The 22,567-nt window shown below is 36.2% G+C and overlaps 1 protein-coding gene across 6 annotated transcripts in view; it reads left to right on the forward strand.

Moving 5' to 3' along the window:
• SLC8A1 (solute carrier family 8 member A1) overlaps positions 1 to 22,567 on the forward strand; it is a 287,632-nt gene that overhangs the window by 234,102 nt on the left and 30,963 nt on the right. For all 6 annotated transcript variants that reach the window (XM_034427508.3, XM_034427507.3, XM_034427511.2 and 3 more), the window contains 3 exons: positions 2,089 to 2,219; positions 5,565 to 5,664; positions 20,971 to 21,246. In XM_034427508.3, the coding sequence (XP_034283399.1) occupies positions 2,089 to 2,219; positions 5,565 to 5,664; positions 20,971 to 21,246 (507 nt within the window). The remainder of the gene's footprint in view (positions 1 to 2,088; positions 2,220 to 5,564; positions 5,665 to 20,970; positions 21,247 to 22,567) is intronic.

Consider the following 22,567-nt stretch of genomic DNA (forward strand, 5'->3'; position numbering starts at 1 on the left):
CAATCTGGGTCCTCATGTCTTTGTTTTTATGTCTTTGACTAAAAAAAATACTCAATCTTCCCCATTAATTATAACCCATTTCAGAAGACAAAATTTATTTATGTATTTATTTATTTTATTAAATTTTTATACCGCCCTTTTCCTGCTAGACTCAGGGCGGTGAACAGCCAAGAATAAAAAATATCCAATACAAAATTTAAAATTATTAAAAGAATTAAACCAATTTTGGCCCAGATTTAAAACATCCAACTAAAATCCGTTACAATTAAAATATCTAAGGGGGGCCGGTTTACGCCAGCCCAGCTTGGTGAAATAGAAAAGTTTTGAGGGTACGGCGAAAAGCACGGAGATCTGGTATCCTACGTATCTCCGGGGGCAGGTCGTTCCAGAGGGTAGGTGCTGCCACAGAGAAGGCCCTCCCCCTGGGGGTCGCCAGCCGACATTGCCTGGCTGACGGCACCCTGAGGAGTCCTTTTCTAAATGCTTCCCTAGAAACTACAAGCTTGTTTTCCAGTTTAAACATAGACAAGGTTTGCTTCACCCTCTCACACTGCCTGGGAGTTGGGGCAGGTGTTGGTTAGAATAACAATGAGCCCCCTCACCTTTCACTTAGCTTGTATTGGGCTATTTTAGCTCTCACTGAAACATAATGCCTGCATATAGGGAACTTTCAATATTTTTATCAAGTGTGAAGGCATTGCCTTGGGGCCATGAACACTGACAGCTTTACCTGCAGAAATTTTAAGAAAACTTTAAAAATTGAAACAGATCCTAGAAGGTCACCCAGACATCAGTGGAAAATGTAAATGTATACTTTGGTTCTAGTTACAAAAATATGAAACATCTCTACATGATAGCAGTGTTGGGGAGAAATGGAGCCAATCCAGCAGCCAGAATTCATTTTCATGAAGCCCTTCCTTTCCAGGCCTTTTGTTCCAGCCAATATATGTTATAATATCAGAGCTCACTTGATGATAAAAATAATATGAAGAGGCATGGATTACATTCTGAGAGAGAAAAGCCATGGGAAGAAAAGAAAGATGGGAGACTTCCCCATCTAGCACAGAAATTTAATCAATAGGCTTTACTTTACACACCTAAAGTAATAGTTTCAGATACAACTGAGAAAGGTTCAGGTTAACATGAACACAGTATACTGTATGTTGTGTCTAGCCTCGCCAGGAATATTAAACTCAAATATGATGATATTGTGTTGAGCCTGATGTCCTCTGAGTCTGTCTTCACGTAATCAAGGAAAGGTATACTATAGATTGTCCTTTTTGTGTGCAAATCTAAACACATGTTCTTTTGGGAGGCGACAAGGTTCCTTGCCATATTTGGATAGAAATCTTGATGATCAGTAGAAAGAGATGCCAAAAACTCTTAACTCCTTTCTGCCTTGTCCTAGTTATAAAACCTAAGTTGTAATTAAGAGGTATTCATCCAAGTAATGCAGCTAAATGGCAATTGTTGGAGAGTCCTAACAGGAAAAAAATGGCTCTGTGAACCTGGAAAACATGAGCTGATATTTACCAAAGATATTTCTTTATATTTCTCTTCTGGATATGTTATCTGCTTTTGCTTGATTATTTTAGCAGTCTAAAATTCTGACTCATAGAAATCACTTTGCATCTGTTACAATCATATATTTCATATTTAGACAAGCCTTAACTAATAGTAGACCTATTTAAAAACAACCACATTAGGTAGTGCATCACATAGACCTGTGAATCCATAGATAACTCCCTTTTCTATTTCCCAGTTGCAAAGAGCAGCTCAAAGAGCCACCTGCTAAATTGTGGTTCCCTTCAAAAGCACAAGGGGTGAAAGGAAGCACTCCTTTTGACATACAGAGGAGCTATGAGCCATTATATTATTTCTTGATGCTTCCAGGTAAACTATCAGGAGGAGCAAACTCCAATCCTTACAATGCAGGAGGCTGCCCTGATGGTGTATTCTTGTAACAGTTGTTTGCTTGCTTTTGCCACATTAATGGAGTATGTTGGAGGATAAACAAAAGCTGGCTGCAGAAAAGGCAACAGACTCAACTATCCCTCAACTGGTTCTTTTTGTCTTTTCCATCCCCAGAAGAGAACGAAGAGAAGCAGCCTCTGACAAGCAAAGAGGAGGAAGAACGCCGCATTGCTGAAATGGGGCGCCCCATCCTGGGGGAGCACACAAAGCTAGAAGTGATTATTGAAGAGTCCTACGAGTTCAAGGTGTAGTATGTAGACATCTAATGTCATTATTACTATTAATTCTGTATCAGTCCTGAAGTAACCTAGGATTATATTTTGGTAGAGCATTCTCAACATGCACCCCCAAAATGTGCCTGTGCAATTAGAATTTTGTTCTAAGAAAAGGCAAATTGTGCGATTCATACAAATTATAGCACTGAAATAATTTGGCTAATTTTTCTAATATTTTTATTTATTATGTATTTATTTCTTACATTGCAGCATGTGTTTTTTAAAAAAGGGTAAAAATTATATTTTTAAGAATAATAATAATAATAATTATTATTATTATTATTGTTATTGTTATTATTATTTAATCTTTAGTGAGATTCACAGCCTTTGAGGCTGGTTAATAGCTCAGCAGCTCGAGTCCTAACCAAGGACCTAGGAACTGTTAAGGTATCGTTGGAGGATGTAAGCTGTTCGGAGTAAGGTGGTTTTTTTGTAGAGTCAAAATGTTCAAGTCCGGTAAATTTAGAATTTCTAAATAGCGGGATAGCCCTTTGGGTATATTATTATTATTATTATTATTATTATTATTATTATTATTATTATTATTATTAGACAGTATACAAATTTTATAAATAAATAAAATAAAATAAATAATACACAGCAAACGAGATGACCATGCTGGATTTCATATCCCAAATCACTAGTTGTTGTTGTTGTTGTTGTTGTTGTTTGAAAGCCATCAAATATTCTTAGGAAGATAAACTGTGCAGCCACAGCCACATTCCTTTCTCTATTTATTTATTTATTTCTATCTCTCTCTTTCATTTCTTTCTCTTCCTAGTGGGATTTCCAAAAATATTAATAAATCTCCTTAGGTATTTCAAGGACATTGTGAAAACATCCTACCACTCATTGTAGAAATGAGTTCAAATCAGAAAATTACACACAATTACACACAGATTGTATAAATGATTTCTGTTAAGTGCAAGAAATCAGGAGTCGGGATATGGTTCAAAAGTATTACAAATTTGTTCCTTGCTATCTCAACATAAGAATCTGATCTACTTGCGGTCAAGGCAAATGGACTTCGGGGGGGGTGCTGGACTTAGGTCTCTTACAGGGATGTAGAGACTCCAAACTGATGATGCGTTTGATCCTGCCCTCAGGCTCAGCCTGGTCATTTTCTACTTCTTCAAATAAGAACATTACACACACATTAAATGTAAAAAAATTATGAACAATAAAGCATAGGTACTTTATCCCTTCCTTTTACCCTATGGATAAAGTGGTTAAGTTCGAGATAATACCTAATTTCTCACCCAATCAACTTTTCAGCTAAAGAATATGGATGCATATCTAATCTAGCTCATTAAGCACAATGCCATATTCACTATTTAAAACATAAGGTCTGCATTATTTACATCATTAACAATTATCATATATTTAAATTTAACTTTGATTTTCTTTCGTTTGCATCCCCTGAAGATAATTTTAAATTGGATATTAAAATTTTATACCATTCTGTATTAAATAGGTAGAATTTCATTACACAGGAAGCACTGACATAGGCAATCTTTTTTTAGTTCTTTTATTTATTTATTTTCATGCAGCTTAGCCAAAATATTCTCTTGTCAATTCCCTTAGAAAGTAATTTTGAATGGCTTCAGGCAACCTCACTGAACTTAAATCATGGTCCAGCTCAAATCAATCATTTATAAAGAAAATGAACTATGCATGATTATATATTTCATATTCAATTTTATAATATGAGGTGCATTAGGTTGAAAGCAAAGTTTTTACAACTCTGCTCTATAAGCATATCTCAAGGTTATTAAACGTATAGAGGATCAGTAAAAGCTGAAGATATCCAGTTTAGCTGTAGCAAAGCAAATACGTCAGTTAAATACAGCTTTCTGAAGTACTAATATATTTTCAGAGATACATCAATGTGTCAGGAGTTTCTACATGACATCTTTTTGATTATTTTTATAAATTGCCTTTTTTTTATCCCCAGTTCAATCACTGGCTTTACCAATTCAGAGAATAAATAAGTGAACCAATGTTCTGGCTTCCTGTAAAATTACTTTTCCTCCCTATGCATAGTAGATTGGTCAGAATGAGCTTCAGATGTTTCAACGCAAAAGAAGCTTATAAAATAAACTAGGTAAGGTGTTATATACAGGCATTCCCATGATTAGGTGATCAAAATCCAGGCATTTGGCAACCAGCCTATACTTACAATGGTTGCAGCATCCCAGAGATAATCTGATTGCCATTTGCAACCTTTCCAGCCAGCTTCTGACAAGCAAAGTCAATGAGGGAAGCTGGATTCACTTAATGAAGTGAATAATGTTAAGTGTGTGATTCACTTAACAATTGCAGTGATCTGCTTAACAACTGTGGCAAAAAAAGGGTCATAAAATTGATTTATTATTAGTTCAATTTATATGCAGCCTTTCTCCGAAGACTCAGGGCAGCTTATTAAAATTGAGCATAGCTCACTTAACTACCTTAATTAGCAGTGAAAATTCTGGTCCCAATTGTCATAAATCGAGCGCTATCTGTAGTAGCATTAATTTGTATCTAATCTTTTGTCCAGTTATTATAAACATCCAGGGACTCCATGATGACAGATTCATGGAATGTTGTGCAGGCAAATCTGTGGGAGGAATGGATCATTCAGCCTTTCTTGGCTACCTTTTTCTTTGCATAGTAGCCATCACGAATCAATCTTTCCTAAGAACCAGTCCTGCAAATGTAGCAGATTGGGAGAAGATGAATAGATCATTCTGCCTTGACCGCAGCAGCAGCCTTGTTTGCCAAATCTTACTATTGTAATAACAACAGTTAAAATGTCCAAAGAAAGTAGGACTTCCTTTTCACCGCATCAAATATGGATGGATTCATACTTTACAAAAATGTGCAAGTCATCTTTTTGTAGGTCTAATTACAAAGCACCATTAAGACATACTTTGCACAAACATTTCAAGCCGTTTTAAAGCAAGATACTTTTGCATGTTTAATTTCATTCACTTGATGTTGAAGAGCCGTTGTGGCACAGTGGTTAGAATGTAGTATTGCAGGCTAATTCTTCCGACTGCAGACTGCCAGCAGTTTGGCAGTTCGAATCTCACCAGCTCAAGGTTGACTCAGCCTTCCAGTCTTCCAGCCATCCTTATCGAAGTCGGTAAAATGAGGACCCGGATTGTTGGGGACAATATGCTGACACTGTAAGCCGCTCACAGAGGACTGTAAAGCACTGTGAAGCAGTATATAAGTCTAAGTGCTATTCCTTTTGCTATATCCATGCTCTGACGCTAACCAGCATCCTTTACATTTACCAATGTGCTCCATGTTTTGTCTGTCCATCTGCAGAACACTGTGGACAAACTTATTAAGAAGACAAATCTAGCTCTTGTGGTTGGAACAAACAGCTGGAGAGAGCAGTTCATTGAGGCTATCACTGTTAGTGCTGGTAAGTTTCTATTTCTATAAATACCATAAATTAAAATTAGTCATTTTCCTAGCCTGAGGTTATCCAGTTAACTTGACTCCAATACTAGTAGCTTGCACTTGTTTCAGGAGCTATGACAAAGGAAGAAGCAGTCTCCCTTTTCTTAAAAAGTAGATAGCTTTAGCATTGTAATTTCAGTGTATTAGTCTTTACGTCTGCATTGCATATATCTGTCTAATGGAGGAGTTCTTTTATTTTAGGTCATGGATGGATAGCTTGTGTCTCTAAAGCCTCTTTCTGTGGCGCCCATGGCAGTTTGGCAAGCTAGCTTCCAAATATCAGTATTGCAGCTTCATTTTGTTTTAAGCACAAAGCAATTTGTGCTTTGTGTTTTGTGAGCTGTGAAATAGGCTTAACAGTTTAAAAAAAGCATAGAAAAAAATAAAATAAATTCCCAAACTCCCAGACCACCTCCTTGGCAACTTCCAGCCCAGGCAACTTTGGTACAACTCTGTCTGGTCCACATCATTTCCGTGCTATGATGGCTCTAGCTTTCCCCAACTAAACCAGACCAAAAATGTGTATCCTTGCCTTCTCTATGATCTTCAAGGGTTCTGGGTAAATGCAATTTTACTATTTTTAAATTATGTTGTCCCTTTTACGGGGAGACATGGGGTGTAGCAGTTAAGAACTGCAGCCGTGTATTTCTATTTATTTTAATGGGGTGCAATAAGGCTGCTGGAAGTAAAGCAATAACAGAACATAGCCATGTGTTCTTTGTAGCTCTGAATTCAATTTACTCTAGATCTAAGTTAGTACTGCAATTGTGTTAATATTGAGTAGAATTTAATCTGGATAGTGGCCCTTGGGAAATTCATGCAGGTCATCTTGTGTTCCTTCAAAAAAAGAAAAGGAGGCAGGAAGAGAGAATAAATAATACATAATATCTGTGATTATAAAATGTTTTTTAAAAGTATGTGCATGTGTGTATGCCTGTACATGCATACATGTCTCCCAGTACATGTACTGGGAGTATTATATAATCTAATGCATACAAATTTGATTTGATTCTCTGACTTCACAAATAAAAAATTATCTCATTGTGGATACATACTCATTGTAAGATGTTATCTTCCAATTTGCAAATAAATTTCCATATTTGCTTTCTTTCTAAACTATTTTGAGATCCCTTAATACCACTGAAATACATTTCCTTTTGTACTACTATATCGAGTCTTGCCAGAATAATTAGACTGTCTGTGCCTAAATATTAGAAAATGATTTGTTAAAAAAACTTCAATGGGAAATACAATATATTTAACAAGTGCCATCTAGGTATCTGACTGAAGTAACTATATTAGTCCAACTTCAATAAACTATATATGAATTAAGAACATGAGGCTTATTTTTCTAGGCAAGATTTACTTTCTTATAGAGGAATTGAAACAAAAATAAGAACAAGAGTATCTTATTTTATATAAAAAAGATGGGCACTGGGAAGGGTCAACATCTTTAAGATTGTTGGTACAGAATCGGATCAAAGATCCTTTGTATGTAGGCATGACTCTCTGCATGTAGTAACATTTCATTTGTGATCCCACCATCTCACAGATTTTGAGCTTCCTGACAGACATCATTGGCATGAATACACAGGGACTAGATTCATAATTGTGCCCTGCCATAATGTGGTTTGATTTCAGATTAGAATATTTATCCATTTTTTTATGACCTGTAATGCTATATATTGCTTAGGATACGATGCAAATCCAGTTAGTTATTATAGAAACCATAGTTAATAGAATTGTGGCTTAATATGAAGTATGAATCATTGACTACATTTCTTTCACTTCAACTATATACAGAAAAATTATAGAACTATAATTCAGGCAAATTGTAGAATTGATAATGATATTTTAACTATATACAGTATATATATATATATATATATATATATATATATATATATATATATATATACATACATACATACATACATACATACATACATACATACATACATACATATATATATATATATATACTGCTTCCATGAGCAGGATTTTCTGATCATTGCTTCATAAACTAAAGGCACACTGTCTTTGTTAATATTCATGGCAAGTTCACCTACATGAATCACTGTTTCCAACACATCATATCTTCTCCAAGGATAGATAATTGTGCTGTTGCTTCTATGCATCAGAAATAACAATCTTATTACTTGCACCTCAGCATGATTATCTGCTATCCTACTAATTGAAAAGATAATTAAAAGGAGGTCAGACTGGAGTAATAAATCATATAACATTACAAGCTCCATAGGTACTTCTGTCCCTCAAGAAATGATTAATTTAAAACAAAAAAAATCAGTTGATTTTTCTTATTCAGTACCCTTAAATTTTTTCATTATACAAAAATTGGAAAATGAATTGCTTTCAGGAAGTATTTCCCAACTTGCATTACCATCTATTTTTCCATGATCTTTTGTTTGCATGGGTCGTGGCCAAGTGTGACTGGTAGTGATGTCAAACCTCATTTAGGAATCTAAGGTTGAGAACCAAAGATCCAAAACTCTGCCTCCATCAGCCTTTGCAGACAGAGAAATGTCTTTTTCCCCATACTACATATGCTCTGTTGTAGAATCCCCTACGTGTAATTTGCCTTGCTCTTGCTGGCAGGGCTCCTGACATTTCAGAAGTGCCAGGCTAGAAAAGAATGACTCACTTAATCATAAAGATAAGAAAGTGATAAACCATATGACAGATTTTATCTTCTGACATTTTCCTGTGTTCATTCCTAAATCAGCCAAGCGCAAAGACAAAGTGTGTATCAGAATCTTTCCTAGGCAAGTATCTAAAAGAACATAACAATCCCCATTTTATTAGCAGTATCTACCTTGTACATTTAAGGCTGTGGTAGTTTTCCCTTGCCTAAATTGCAACTGGTAAATGAGTGAAAGTGAAACAAGTTCATTTATTTTAACTATGTTTAATTGAAAGAATGTATTATATGATACATGTTATATGTTTAATTGAAAGAATGTATTGTATGATACATATAGTATTATATGTTTAATTGAAAGAATGTATTATATGATACATGTTATATGTTTAATTGAAAGAATGTATTATATGATCTGAGTCAAGTAAAGAACAAAAATCTATGTACTACTTAAAGTCTCGTTCCCATAATCTTTAACTAGGTAGAATAGTACATCGTAGGGGAACAATATTTGAACCAAAGTACCTCAATTTACCTAACTTACAGAATGTATCCAAAATCCAGGACCCAGGACTCGGCCTGGGTCGCCGAGTGGTTATGGGTGCGACTTGGTGCACCCACATAACACCCCTCCTGCGCGAGCTGCACTGGCTTCTGGTGGTCTTCCGGGTGCGATTCAAGGTGTTGGTTAGGACCGGGGTATATACGAGACCGCCTTCTGCCAGCAACAACCTCCCACCAGCCAATACGCTCCCACAGAGAGGGACTCCTCAGGGTGCTATCAGCCAAACAATGCCGACTGGCGACACCCAGGGAGAGAGCCTTCTCTGTGGGGGCACCAGCCCTCTGGAATGAGCTGCCCCTAGAGCTTCGTCTTAGCCCCGACCTGCGTACTTTTCTCCGCGCCCTTAAGACCCTTCTGTTTCAGCAAGCCGGACTGGCCTAGTATGAATTTTTAAAATGTATGTTTAATTCATGGCCAAATATTTATATTTCAATTTTAATTGGTTTTAAATTTTATAAATCTATGTGTTTTAATATGGCTGTACACCACCCTGAGTCCTTCGGGAGAAGGGCGGTATAGAAATCTAATAAACTCTTAAACTCTTAAACTCCCGAGGGAACGAAATTTGGGGAATTTGTGGTTGCTTCAGGGCTGCCAACCTCCTGTTGCTTCAGCCTTACCAGGCTGCTGTTGCAATCATGTCATGCCTATTTTGAACATTCTGTGACAGTTTCTCAGCCATTCTTGTAATCCCTTGCTCCCTTCCCCACCCAGCAACAAGCATTTAGCTGCCTACTGACCTTGGACTTGCAATTTCCTGTTGGCTTCCCTACTGATTTTTCTCCCTCCCCCATAAGCAATGTAAAGTAAATGGGCAAGCCAGCAGGAATTGGAGGAGGGAGGGTTTTTTGGTTTTTTGCCCACCATAGTCATTTCGTTTCTCTGTTTAGATAAGGATATATCTCTAAATCAATGACCTGACAGGGAATGGGATGTCTAGTGTTAAATAATCCTAAAATACTTTTAAGTCCTTCTGTTCATCTGTATTAAGTATTAGGTATTTCTCAGGCACTACATGCTATTGTAGTCTGAACATATCCACAGGAGACTTTTCCATTCCTAACATGCAGTCCACAACATTCAAATCTGCAGAACTAGAAGCTTCGTCTACCAGTATCAAATGTTCTGTTTATTCACAGGTGGCTTCCTTCTGTTAAGCTGAAGAATTGCACCCATAGAAACACATGTTTTCAGTGAACCTAATTGTTACTGGTGCAGAAAACACAATTTAACAAACTGTCAACATTGTTCCTTGTAGAATATTTTTTTAAAGTCTGCCTGATCTTTATTTCATACTTCACTATAAGATGCAAATGTATCCAATAAGAACCATGTCATCGATAAAGGAGAACATTTGCAGTACAGGGTTGAAATCAGGGGTCCTTGGTGCTCTCTGAGCTTGGCATTTTTTTTTATGCAGACATTTTATTATCCAAATTAGGTAACAGAGCAAGCACTAGCACTGATGACATTACTGCAGGGGTGAAATGCTCCCGGTTTGGACTGGCTCAGGCGAGTAGGTAGCGATGGCGACGGGCAGTTCGGAGAACCGGTAGCAAAAATCCCTGCCCCCGCCCCCCATGCCCAGCTGAGCCACGCGATCATCAGAGCCTTTTTTTCTTTTAAATGCCTCTGACGAGCCAAGCTCTGACGATCCCAGCTGAGTTGCCTGCCAATCAGGCAACTCAGCTTGGATCGTCAGAGCCATTTAAAAGAAAAAAAGTTTTTTTCTTTTAAATTTATTATTTATTTATTTATTACATGTATTTATATGCCGCCATTCTCCCGAAGGACTCAGGGCGGCGAACACAAGTTAAGAAACAAGTACAATAAAATCCCATTTTAATCCAAATAATTAATTAATTAAGTTTTTTTTTTTTAAATGGCTCTGACGATCCAAGCTCTGACGGGTTTTTTTAAAAACCCTCTGACGATCAGGCAACTCAGTTGGGATCGTCAGAGCTTTTTGAAAGCATTTTTTTACATGGTTTTACATGTAAAAAATGGTTTTAAAAGTTTTTTAAAAATTGGCCACGCCCACCCAATCACATTACCCCCCCCCCGCCGCCGCCAAGCCACGCCCACAGAACTGGTAGTAACAAATTTTAGATTTCACCACTGCATTACTGGCTTGGGTAATGAAGCATCTGCATAAAAACTACCAAGTTCAAAGAGCACCAAGGACTACCTGTGCTATAGTGCAGTTGGAAGAAAGCATTCACCCCTTTCATGGATATTACTGTGTGGCTGTGTTACCATTGCTGCCCGATAATTCTTCCACCAATAACGCTTAAAATATATGCTATGTGTAACCTTATTGATTGAGCAGCAGTAGAGAACCTTTAAGGCAGACTCAGTTCTGAAGCACAATCTCTGCCTCCCCCAAATCCCTTTCTAAAAAGGAAAAAGTGAAAATTTGCATCTGACTTAAAAAGAAGCAGAGCATACGCATGCATACAAACGCACACCATCCATTTGCATGAAATCAGCACAGTGCAAAGAGGGGTCAGGGTTATTAACAAGGGGCCCGAAGTCAGAAAACAGACAGTCACAAGGTCTTTAATCAGCATTGGTAGCCAAGGTTCAGAATCTACAACGTCTGTAATGCAAAGCAAGTTTCAGAAACTGGAAGCAAAGAAAGAATGACATGCACTTCAAAAGACGCATTTTGTTCACAGCCTTTTGAGCTCTCAAGCAGAGCAGTTGGCAAGGCAGGAGTGCAGCTACACCCAGGACTGATGTAACTAACTGGTTGCTTCAGTGCAAATAATAATTGCTAACTATTTCTCAAGGGCAGGAACACACAACGTTCTCCTCTACCCATCTACAGGTCAATGGTTGGTGCATCCTCTACCCCACTTTTCCTACAATATGTCAGAATAGTGTTTTCCAATTTGCAATGGCACTAGTGATACTGTTTTGTTTTGCCCGTTGTGTGTCAGCCTCCTCCATTTCAGTTGACTGCTATTGCTGTGGCAGTCCCTCCCCTCCTGTCACCGGATATGTGCCTATTTTGCCCAGGAATGCTAGACCAGTAAAACAACACACCTTTTTTAAACCATTACCATGATGAAATTTGGACTTTTTTATTATTTGTGTTTGTGTTTTTACACATCTACCTTTATTATTTATCCATGGGTGGGATGAAAAACAGGCAGAGAAGGGTGTGATTTTAAACCATCCTCCTGTTTCCTGTTTCTTGTTCCCCACATCTTTGATGCCAGTCACACTCCATTTCAAATTTATTCTGGCCATTAGATTAAGGTATGGATAATTGGTCCTTTTAGTCACAATAATCTGGTAATTAGATTTTATATTTTATTTTTTTATAAAACTAATTTCAAAGTCAGGTTTAGAAGAAACGTGTCATTGATTCCTGGTTACCAAGTTCCAGCAATGTACTATTAAACATCTTCAGAACTTGCCTCTTGGGTTCCCAAAGACATTTTGATGGCTATTCCAGGGAACAGGATGCTGGCTCTGATAGACCTTAGAACTAACCCAATAAAATATTTCATGTTTTTAGCTTATATAAAGTCAATATAGCTAGTTCATATTTTAAAACATTATTTAAAGCAAGGTTAAAGTAGATGCCTATGTTAATATTGACCTTCATCAATCTAAACTGAAGAATACAACCCATTACCTTACTACAGTGCTTATTAGTCACTGTTGCTAGATGTTACCAAGCCACGTGGATAGCTCGTGATAGATTAAGCCATGTGTCACTAGGACTCAGTGAAAAAGATTTTTTTGAAAAAGAAATGGGATTTTCTAATTTTACAGAAGTTAGCTACTGGGCCATTTCTCATCCCTAACTTGAGCCTGGAGAAATGACTATATTTCATTTTCTTTGTACCAGAATTATAGTTGAAATTTTTGCCCTAACAGTATTTCTTTTTTTCCCCAAGCAATATGTGTCAGAAAGACAATGATTTAATTTGCTGTTTATCTGTTCTTTTGTTAAATATGCTTACAATAATTTGGATAATGCTTATAGAAAGCTGGCAGTCCAGCATATCCTAGTTTTTCAAATAAAATCTTCCACTCTGCTCTAAGAAAAACAATAACTTAAGATAGAGACTGGCTGGAGATTCTGGGACTAGCATCTGAAGGATGGTAAATTGAAGAAAGTTATTCTATCCAAAAGAGAATAGGTGTCTTATTCCATGAGACCCACATGAAATCCTCTAAAAGAGGCTCAGAATTTTGCTACCTGGCCAGAAAGCTGTTTTTTTTATTAATACATTTTGGTCTTCCTGCTTTATTCATCAACAACAAACTTCATCAGCAGCTATTACTCAAACAGTTATAAGGAGAAAAACACTGGAGTTTTTAAATATTGTTTTTAAAAAGTATAACAATTAAGTAAAAGGAAATAGGGAGGTATTCAAATACTTTATAATACCAGTTTTGCTAAGTAAATGATACATATTTAGTCCCCAAGAGTGCACTATGACAGTCAGTTCAACAACTGTGTTTGATCAACTTTTAATTTTTGATGTGAGATTCTTATTTTCACTCATAGTTTATGTTATGTATTCACTTTTGGAGGGAAAATTAACCCTCGATGTTGATTGGCCAGCACCTGGCCAAGAAACTATATAAAGGGAGCTGTCAACTGGGTTCGTTGCTGGATTTGTCACTGTGAAATAAAGAGCTGTTGTTCACACAGACCTGTCTCCTCACTCGCCCAATTTAACAGTTTAACACCCTAAGTCATAAAATAACTAATCAGAGTTAACATAATGAAGTTTAGTACTAACCAAAAAGACTGTTTATAACAATACAACAAATAATGTAGTAGCAATGGGCCTCCAATAAACATTTTGTTACAATGCACAGCATTTCTCCAAGGATTAGAGAACATGCTGGCCATATAAAATTTGCAGATCTTGTTGATGTGGTTGAAGAACACTGAGCTAGATTATAGATCGAAATCATTTATTCCAAACTTTCATTTCTAAATATCCAGGGAGTTATCATACTAAGGCCTTTTAATATTTACCAATGCACTAAATTACTCATAAAAGCAGTGTTTGATTCTCCTAATGGACATTTTATTGTTCTGCATCTCTTCCCATAAAGTGCTCTGAGAGAATTAAATATCAAAAAGCTTTGTTCACACAATGTTCTTTTTTAAAAATACATGAAATCTTAGTGATTGGTGATTTAAAACTATTTAAAGCATTTTGAATAATCCCTTTCTAGTTATACCTGCAGGGTGCTCTCTGATCTTAGGACAATTTAAATCAATTTGACAGTACAAAATAACTCAAGAATTTAAATTGGCTCTAACCCAATCCATACAACTGTAACTGGGATACACAATTGGCAGTTCCCACGGTCAGACAGGATGAAAACCTTAGGATCACAAAGTAGTTATACTTCTGTTTAAGCATTTAAATCAAGCAAATGAACAGAATACTTACCGTATCTTGGTTTTTTTTTTTTTTTTTTTTTAATTTGATTTATATGCCGCCCTTCTCCGGAGACTCAGGGCGGCTTACAGTGCGTTAAGCAATATGCAGGTTTTCCTGCATAAGAACAAGGCAGGTCAGAATTATCTTCTGAAAATGGGATCAACAATGCTTAGAGGAAAGATTGTAAGAGTAGTGAGAATCCTTGGCCTTTTCAGTTTCTCAGTGGCAAAGTCCTAGACTGTTTATGTTGCCACAATGAAGAGTTTTGTGGTGAACTTGCACCATTAGATGCTTCTCTTTCCAACCCGCTTCAGTGGAAGAAGATACAGACAGCGAGATCTCGTACCAATTTGTCAGTTTAGCAGAAAAGTAAAAAGGAAATTGGGGGTTGAGAAGAAAACAAAAGCGAACTAGCAAAATTATGTTGAGGTTTGTGCATGCATCCACCAAGAAAAGACAATAAGTTCATTTATAGGCCCATGTTAAACCTACAGTTTGCATCCAGATCAGCTGTGCCCATGCAGGGCATGGCCAGCCCTACAGCAGTTCCCACCTGTTTCTCATGAGAGTTTCAAAGGGAATGTCTTGATGTGTAGTTCTCGAAATAGTGTATTTGACAATATTTCTCCATTTGCTGAATCAAATCCTGCTATTTCTCAACTCCATGTTTTTGTATATTTTTCTGGGTTTTGTGGCCTTCCCTGACCTGATTCCTCTCAGGTATGCTAGGCTGAAATTTTTATAACTCATAGTTCTGTTAACTGGATGTTAAGGATTCTAGTCTAAAATTTCTGGAGGACAGGATAGGGAAGATGCTTTATAATATAATTCTCTTGCACAAGTTGATTGGTTATGTAAATATCGTATTTAGTAAATGTTTAATAAATATTATTAGATTTTTGCTATTAAATCAATAAACTAACTGTCTTTAACTTATACTTAATTAAATTATACATTACACTGGCAACTCTCATACTTAATTGCAAGTTCTCTTTTATATTATCTATCTCTTTCCTTGCAATTACTGTTTATTTCCCAAAATACTTTCTCCCAAACTACCATAGGCTTATTTCCAGATCTGAAATTAGCTTGTTAGGGAGTGGATATTAAGAGAAAAAATAAGAATGTTGACCAAGTGATGAGTTAAGCATCCACATATAAATCATAGATTGACATTTCAGCAGGGGATGACAGACACAAGAAAACTGTCTTCATTGGTATTTGTTGGTGGATTCCATTTTGATAGAGCCCTATTGAATCTGTGGATAATTTCTCCTACATCCATACTCCTTTTTTTAAAAACAAAAATTTTATTGGGTATTTTTCTTTTCTCCTCCCCCACCTTCACCCACATCTTTCTTTTTCTTTTTTTCTTTTTCTTCTTTTTTGAACAGAGTGTTGGTCGTTTCTTATCTTATACAATTAGTTAAATTCAAATACATTTTATTCAATTACAATTTTTGTCAATATTGCCTTCCCCACTTTCCTTTTTTTTTGAATATACCTCAGCAGGGTGGATTTGATTTAAATCGAGTTGATTTAAACCACAATTTAAATCATGATTTAAATCACTAGTAAAAAGGCTTGATTTAAATAACTTGATTTAAATCATAATTTTTAAAGAGCAACTGTCATCTCTGCTACTCCTTTGACCACTGTTGACTCACCGATAGTCCCAGTGTTGCAGAATATACAGCCTCATGCTACATAACTAAGCTCCATTTCATGCTGAATAAACTAAATTATTTATGTATCTTAAATAGAAAACTATCTTACGATAGATTTTTACCCCAAAAGTTTTTTATTAAAATAAATTCGATAAAAATCAAAAAAATCCGATTTAAATCAAAAAAATCCGATTTAAATTTTAAAAATCTGATTTTTTTTATTTTTTTAAAAAAATCATTGATTTTTATCCACCCTGTACCTCAGTATTTCAATACTTGCATACATAAACACCTTCTTCATTTATCCCTAAATTCTAACTTTACTATTTGTACACATTTATCCTCTTTTATTCTTAAACAATTCATTCTTTTTCTTAATATATTTATATTTGTTTGTTCAGAACTGCCTTTCTTCCACTTCATCTTTTTATACAGCAATCTTTCTCCTCAAACCTAGCCTCTCCCTTTTCTCCTTCCAACTTTCTTTCCCCACCTTCCTCTTCTCTTCTCTACTTCCCCTTCCCTTCTCCTTCTCCTCCTCTCTTGCCCCGTCTTACCTTCTCTCCTACTCTACTTTCCCTTCCCTTCCTTCCTCCCTACTCTTCAGTCCTTCTCTCTCCTCCCTTCCAATTCCTTCATCTCTCTCTATTGCTGTATTCATTTTCAATTTAATGTTTTCCATTGTGGAGTTCAGGCAATCCCGATCCCTTATCTTTTTAATTATTAACGATATATTTCATCTTGTTCTCTTTTTTCCTTCAAATCTTTACTCAAACAATTTTCTAATCTATTATCTTTTTTACTTTTACCAATAGATTTTTTCTGCTTTACTTCTTGCAAGTATAACATTTAAATCATTTTTATCATTTCAATTTCATTCAGTTTTACATTCAATTTCAATCATTATATATATTTCTCAAAACATTTTAACAATAAATTTCCACTTATTCAAGTATATATTTATAAAGCGCATCTTAATCCTTTCTCATTTTACCCAATCTGATTAGTTCTTAAAATATTCTTAATTTGTCTTCTTTTCTCTTTTTAATTATGTTTCAAATATATAGTTTGAGATATTCCAAATATTACATTTCCCCCCAACTGGTTTATTCATATTATTAAAACTTATCATTCTATAAACCTCCAATATTATTGAGCATGTGACATTTATTACAGTTTTCCCTTTGTTTCTACTTTTCCTTTTTCGTATCTTTTCATTATTAATATTTTATATCTTAAAATCGTGAAATCTTTGCCCTTTATTTCCCATTATTTTCCATCCCTTTTCCCTCTTTCTTATATTTCCACTGTAAATCCCAGTGTAATCATTTGTTTTTAATATTTTTTCTTCTCCTCCACCCTCTTTTCCTTCTTTGCCTTTTGTTTTCTCTTCTTCCTTTCTTTTGTATTTTTGAATTTCTGCACTCTCCTATTCTGCCCTATATTTCCCATTGTTTCTCCTTTCTCTTTCCTTTTTTGTATCTTTTCATTGTTAATCCCAGTATGCTTATTTTGTATTTTAAAATCATAAAATCTTTTATTTTGTCCTTTATTTGTTATTATTTTCCATCTCTTTTCCATCTTTCTTATCTTTCCACTGTAAATCTCAGTGTAATCATTTAAGTTTTTTATATTTTTCCTGTTCCACCCTCTTTTCCTTCGTTTCTTTTCTTTTTGTCCATACTTAATATTACAATTGTTTAATTTTCCATTGTCAGTCAGTCTCTGTGTCTTTGTCTTCTTCATTGTCCCTCTCTCTTTCTTGTTCCTCATTAGTCATTTCCTTTTCCTCTAGCTCTGCCTTTGCCTCCTCAGATTTCGATTTTCCATGCACATTTATAATCATTTCCTTTATTTCCAAACACATCGTCTTTATCAGTTTGCTAAGTTCCTGTTCCATTTTATTCTTTCCGGGTTGAATTATTCCAGTTTTAAGTCATTTTAAGGTCTGTTTTTTATAATCATCAAAGTCTATCCTCTTGTAGGCAAAATGTATCCTCCTTAGTTCTCGCCAGTTATCTCTTTAAAAATTCAAGGTTTCATTTCTTCAAAGGTTTTCTCAAAGTAAACAATTCCATGTCATGCTCTTCCTTCTCCTGCAGTTGTCTCTCTATAATCCACAGTTCCATTCGACTAATTAACAAATCGCCATTTTATTTGTAATCCACATCCGTGTTTATTGAGTCATAAAAGAGAAAACAGCCAGTTTTCACCTCTTCTTTCACCTTTATATACCACCAATCAATTTATAATCCAATCCCAATTGAATCCAAGTTCCAGATTTACATTTCCATTTGGCAATCAGTTTTAATTCTTTATTCAGGTTCTTCTATGGCGCGCTTGTCATTCTCACTTTCTCTTTCCATCCGCCATCTCCCCCCGCTGCTATTTAGCCACAATTTCCACGCCGGGGTAATTTTAGTAATAGTTTAGTAATTAAAAATATTTAGAATTTTCTGTTTATTGTCTGTGGGTTAGCCAATCACTCACCCAACACCAGCACTCTGTCCAAATCTTCCCTCCTGCACATTGCTTGCTCCAGAGGCTCCAGCTTCATGGCGTTTCACTCTGATCGCCGCCCCCTGTCACCGGCTCGAAGAGAGTTTCTCGGGTTATCCAAGGGACTTGCCTGTCCCTCTTTAGACACCGAGCTGCCTCTCTTCACTGTCCCTACAGGACAGCTTCGGTCCGAAGACCACCCGGTGTCGGTTCGTCTGGCTGGTTTTTGCCGAGCTCGTCGGAACCCGGCATTTTCCCAGCCAGTCCTGCTGCACCGCTTCTGGATTCTTCTTACATCCATACTCTAATGAGTAGTGAGACATCCACAATATTTCTGTGTATTCCAACCTTGCTGATAAAGGTTTTTTTTCCCCTGTAATGGTGTCAAGAAAGCCATTTGCTGATGCTTGTTAATAGGAAACAAGTTTTGGGTTTCTTTCCATAATTCAAACTTCCTTGCATTTAAGATAGCACTCCCTGGCATTCTTTTGTGCTTCTCAATAAAAGGATCATGTCTTTGTTGAGAAAATGTAGCAATCTCACAGCTAGAATACCTAAAAGCTTCAGTCTTCAGCAGCTGTTTGGGCTCCTCTGTTCAACCCTTTTATGAGATTATTATACAGTGTACATCAAGAGTAAGTAGCACATCAGGTGGTGCAAACCAAAAGAATCAAAATGTTCTGCAACAAACATCTAGTTACATAATTGTATTGTTAATGGAGAAGTAATCAGAAGACTTGTAGATAATTCACAGTGATTTGAGAAATGGTAATATGTGGAGGAAAATATGACCTACTCTGATGAGTCATATTTCCAGAAGCTTTCAGGATCAAGCAAAACAGATAACACTGTCTAGGCTTTAGTCCCAAAATATTCAGCTAGAGGAAAACTACCAAAGGAAATAACAGGCTTTGGAAGGGTATTCACCCACCAGCATTCCCAAATAATACTTCTGATCTTTCAACTGGGGTTCTCCTGAATGTATTACAATTATCTGGGACATAAAGATGGCGGCAGATGTGATCATTTTAATACTGAAACAGCCTTGGAATCACCTTGCTTTGTATATTCAGTATATCTTTCCTGGATTAAGCTCTGAAAAATAAATCATTCTGCTATTTTAAACCAGGCGATAGTAATCATAGCCCTGGTGTTATTAAAGAAGAGGCAAACCTTTTCCTACTCCACTCATACATTCCTGATTCAGGAATATTATTCACATGGCACCTTTGTTGGAACCAGTTAGTTTAGACTAAACAGCCAAAAACAAGAAATGAAGCAATGCTAAGAGAGACAAAGGAGGAGCTCATCCCGTCATGTGGTACTTGGGTCTTGAACTGCCAGCCTTCTGGTCCACAACCCAGCATCCTAACCTAGGGGTGGTATTCACTTACCTTCACTACTGGTTCGCAAATGTGAGATCGCGCGTGCCACCTCCACGCATGCGCAGAGCATCAAAAACGGGACATGATGATGTCCGGGCGGGTGGGCGGAGCCTCCCACAGCCGCCGCTACCAGTTCTTCCAAACTGGATAGAACCAGCCAAATACCACCACTGTCCTAACCATTAGGCCACCATACCCCCTCATTATAACAACAGATACAGTTAATACGAAAAATTAAAATTCAAGACAAATTTGCTATAAATGCAAAATGTATAGGAGACAGAAAACAATTTGATCAGAAAACTGAAACAAACTCCCCATGACACTTTTTTAATGCAAAAGAGAACTCAATGTAACAAAATAACAAATATATTTAGAAAATTATGGAATGATGTATGAAGTGGAAAATGCTTCTATTCTTCTTTCACAAGGAATGAAAAATACAGTGGCCTTTCCCTCTAAGTGATACATTTATTAAGCTGTTATATATTTCATTTTTCAAAAAGGCAATTATGGTATATGATCATTATGCTTGTGTTTCAGTTAATCAGTAAATTTATAAAAAGTAGAAGTTATGACAATTCAAAGCCCATTTTAAAAATGAGTTTGATTGTGTCTTTACTATCTTTTAAAATGCAGTTATTTGGTTTCATGGTATATTTGCTGTTTAATATTGATTTCTTTTCCGTGTACTTCACATTTACCACTTTATCATTTTAAGAGTGATTTATCATTTTCACTTCATCCTTTGAATTGTTACAAGAGCCTGTGAATTTGGACTCATCAACAGCTGGTTGTGCCATGTGGGTGTAAGGTACCTATAGCCCAGTTGTCACATATTCTGAGCAGGTTTTAGAAGCTGCCATGAATACAAATAATAAAGTCTATTTACACATTTACAGTAATCATTTCTTATGTAGTTAGGTGTTAGCCTATCAAAGTCAATTATACCCGCTTCCCATTGGTTTCAGTGATCTTTTTCTCAGCCTTATAGTTGGGAACCATCCTTCATGAACCATTCTCTCTCGCCCCCCCCTCTCTCCCCTCCCTCCCTCTCTTTCCTCTTTCAGGAGAGGACGATGATGATGATGAATGTGGCGAAGAGAAGCTACCATCCTGCTTTGATTATGTGATGCACTTTCTGACCGTCTTCTGGAAAGTCCTTTTTGCCTTTGTGCCCCCAACAGACTACTGGAATGGTTGGGCTTGTTTTGTAGTGTCCATCCTCATGATTGGCCTTCTCACAGCTTTCATTGGGGATTTGGCATCCCATTTTGGCTGCACAATCGGCCTGAAGGATTCTGTAACTGCAGTCGTATTTGTTGCATTGGGAACTTCAGTACCAGGTAAGAAAAAAGAAAAGACACCAAAAATAATTTAAGTGCCTGCTATTACTTTTCATGTTGTTTCCCTTCGCTATAAAATGAGGATTCCCGATAAGACTGGAACAATCGGGAAATTGGCCGCAGTTACTTCAAACAAATTTCACTGGAATCTCATGGATCATTTCAGAACAAACGACTGTCCATTGCAGCCCTAGATTATGTTTCCCTATCTGTTACTGCCTATTAACCTTTTTTAAACCAGAAAAAAATATTTTTGAATCACCTGTGGCTGAAAAGCCACTCCATTTATTACATCTGGCCTCTGGGAACTAACCTTTATCTAAAATGCTATTTCTTATTACATTACTTATTCAGAAGTGATACATTCACATAAAGCTTGCCAAATTTTAAGTAACCATAAAAGACAATTACAGAGTCAAAATAAGCAAGATGTTAAATAGCTTTTCCTATCTAAAAGTAATATAGAGAAGTACAATATCAGTTTGCTTTAGAAAGCAAACAATTGCTTTAGAAAGCAAACAATCATCATGAATTTCAGTCACAGTAGGATCAATACAAGGTATGGAAAGAGGGTTTAAATTTTTCTTCCTTTTCATGGTCCCAAGGATACATCAAGGCAATAGTTGCTTTTCTATCATTCTAAAGTTACTTTAGTAACTGATAGAACAATAGTAATCTGTCTCCTATGGATCTTAACTCTGTGGAAGATAAATTTTTAGTGCTACATATGTTTTAACTGTATATAGAGAAGTAGAGGAGGAAAAGAATTCAGGCAAGACATTGCCAATTTGACTTAAAGGCAGAAGAAAACTCATTGGGACAAGACTAATAATAGTGATTCTAAGAACAGGATATCTGACTACCTGATGCATTTTTAGGTTGTCCCCAGCAGTGGAATTATAGATAATATTTCTCTGCACATAAACTAGGGAAGATATAAACATTCATTTATTCATTCATTCATTCTATTTTATTATTTTATTTTATTTATTATGACATTTTTATGCCACCCATTCTCCTACAAGGTGACTCTAGGTGCTTAACAAGTCATAAAACAAGTAAAAATAATTAAAACATTAAAACTGCACAGGTTAAAATGTAATTAAAACTGTACTATCTACATATCTGAAAATAATAATCACAATTTCCTGATACATACAGCTTGGGTTCTGTCATTTAGCAATGGCCTTCTGCACCATGGGAATGTCAGGGAAGTTTGCCTATACTGTCTATACATTTTTCCATATAAACATGTCACATACACATTTGCATCATATCTGTTAAGAATATATTGGCATTTGTAGAAGCTTTTCAGATTTCT

Source organism: Pantherophis guttatus, chromosome 1 (assembly GCF_059756535.1).
Source record: "Pantherophis guttatus breed Tessera chromosome 1, ASM5975653v1, whole genome shotgun sequence".
Taxonomy (NCBI): domain Eukaryota; kingdom Metazoa; phylum Chordata; class Lepidosauria; order Squamata; family Colubridae; genus Pantherophis; species Pantherophis guttatus.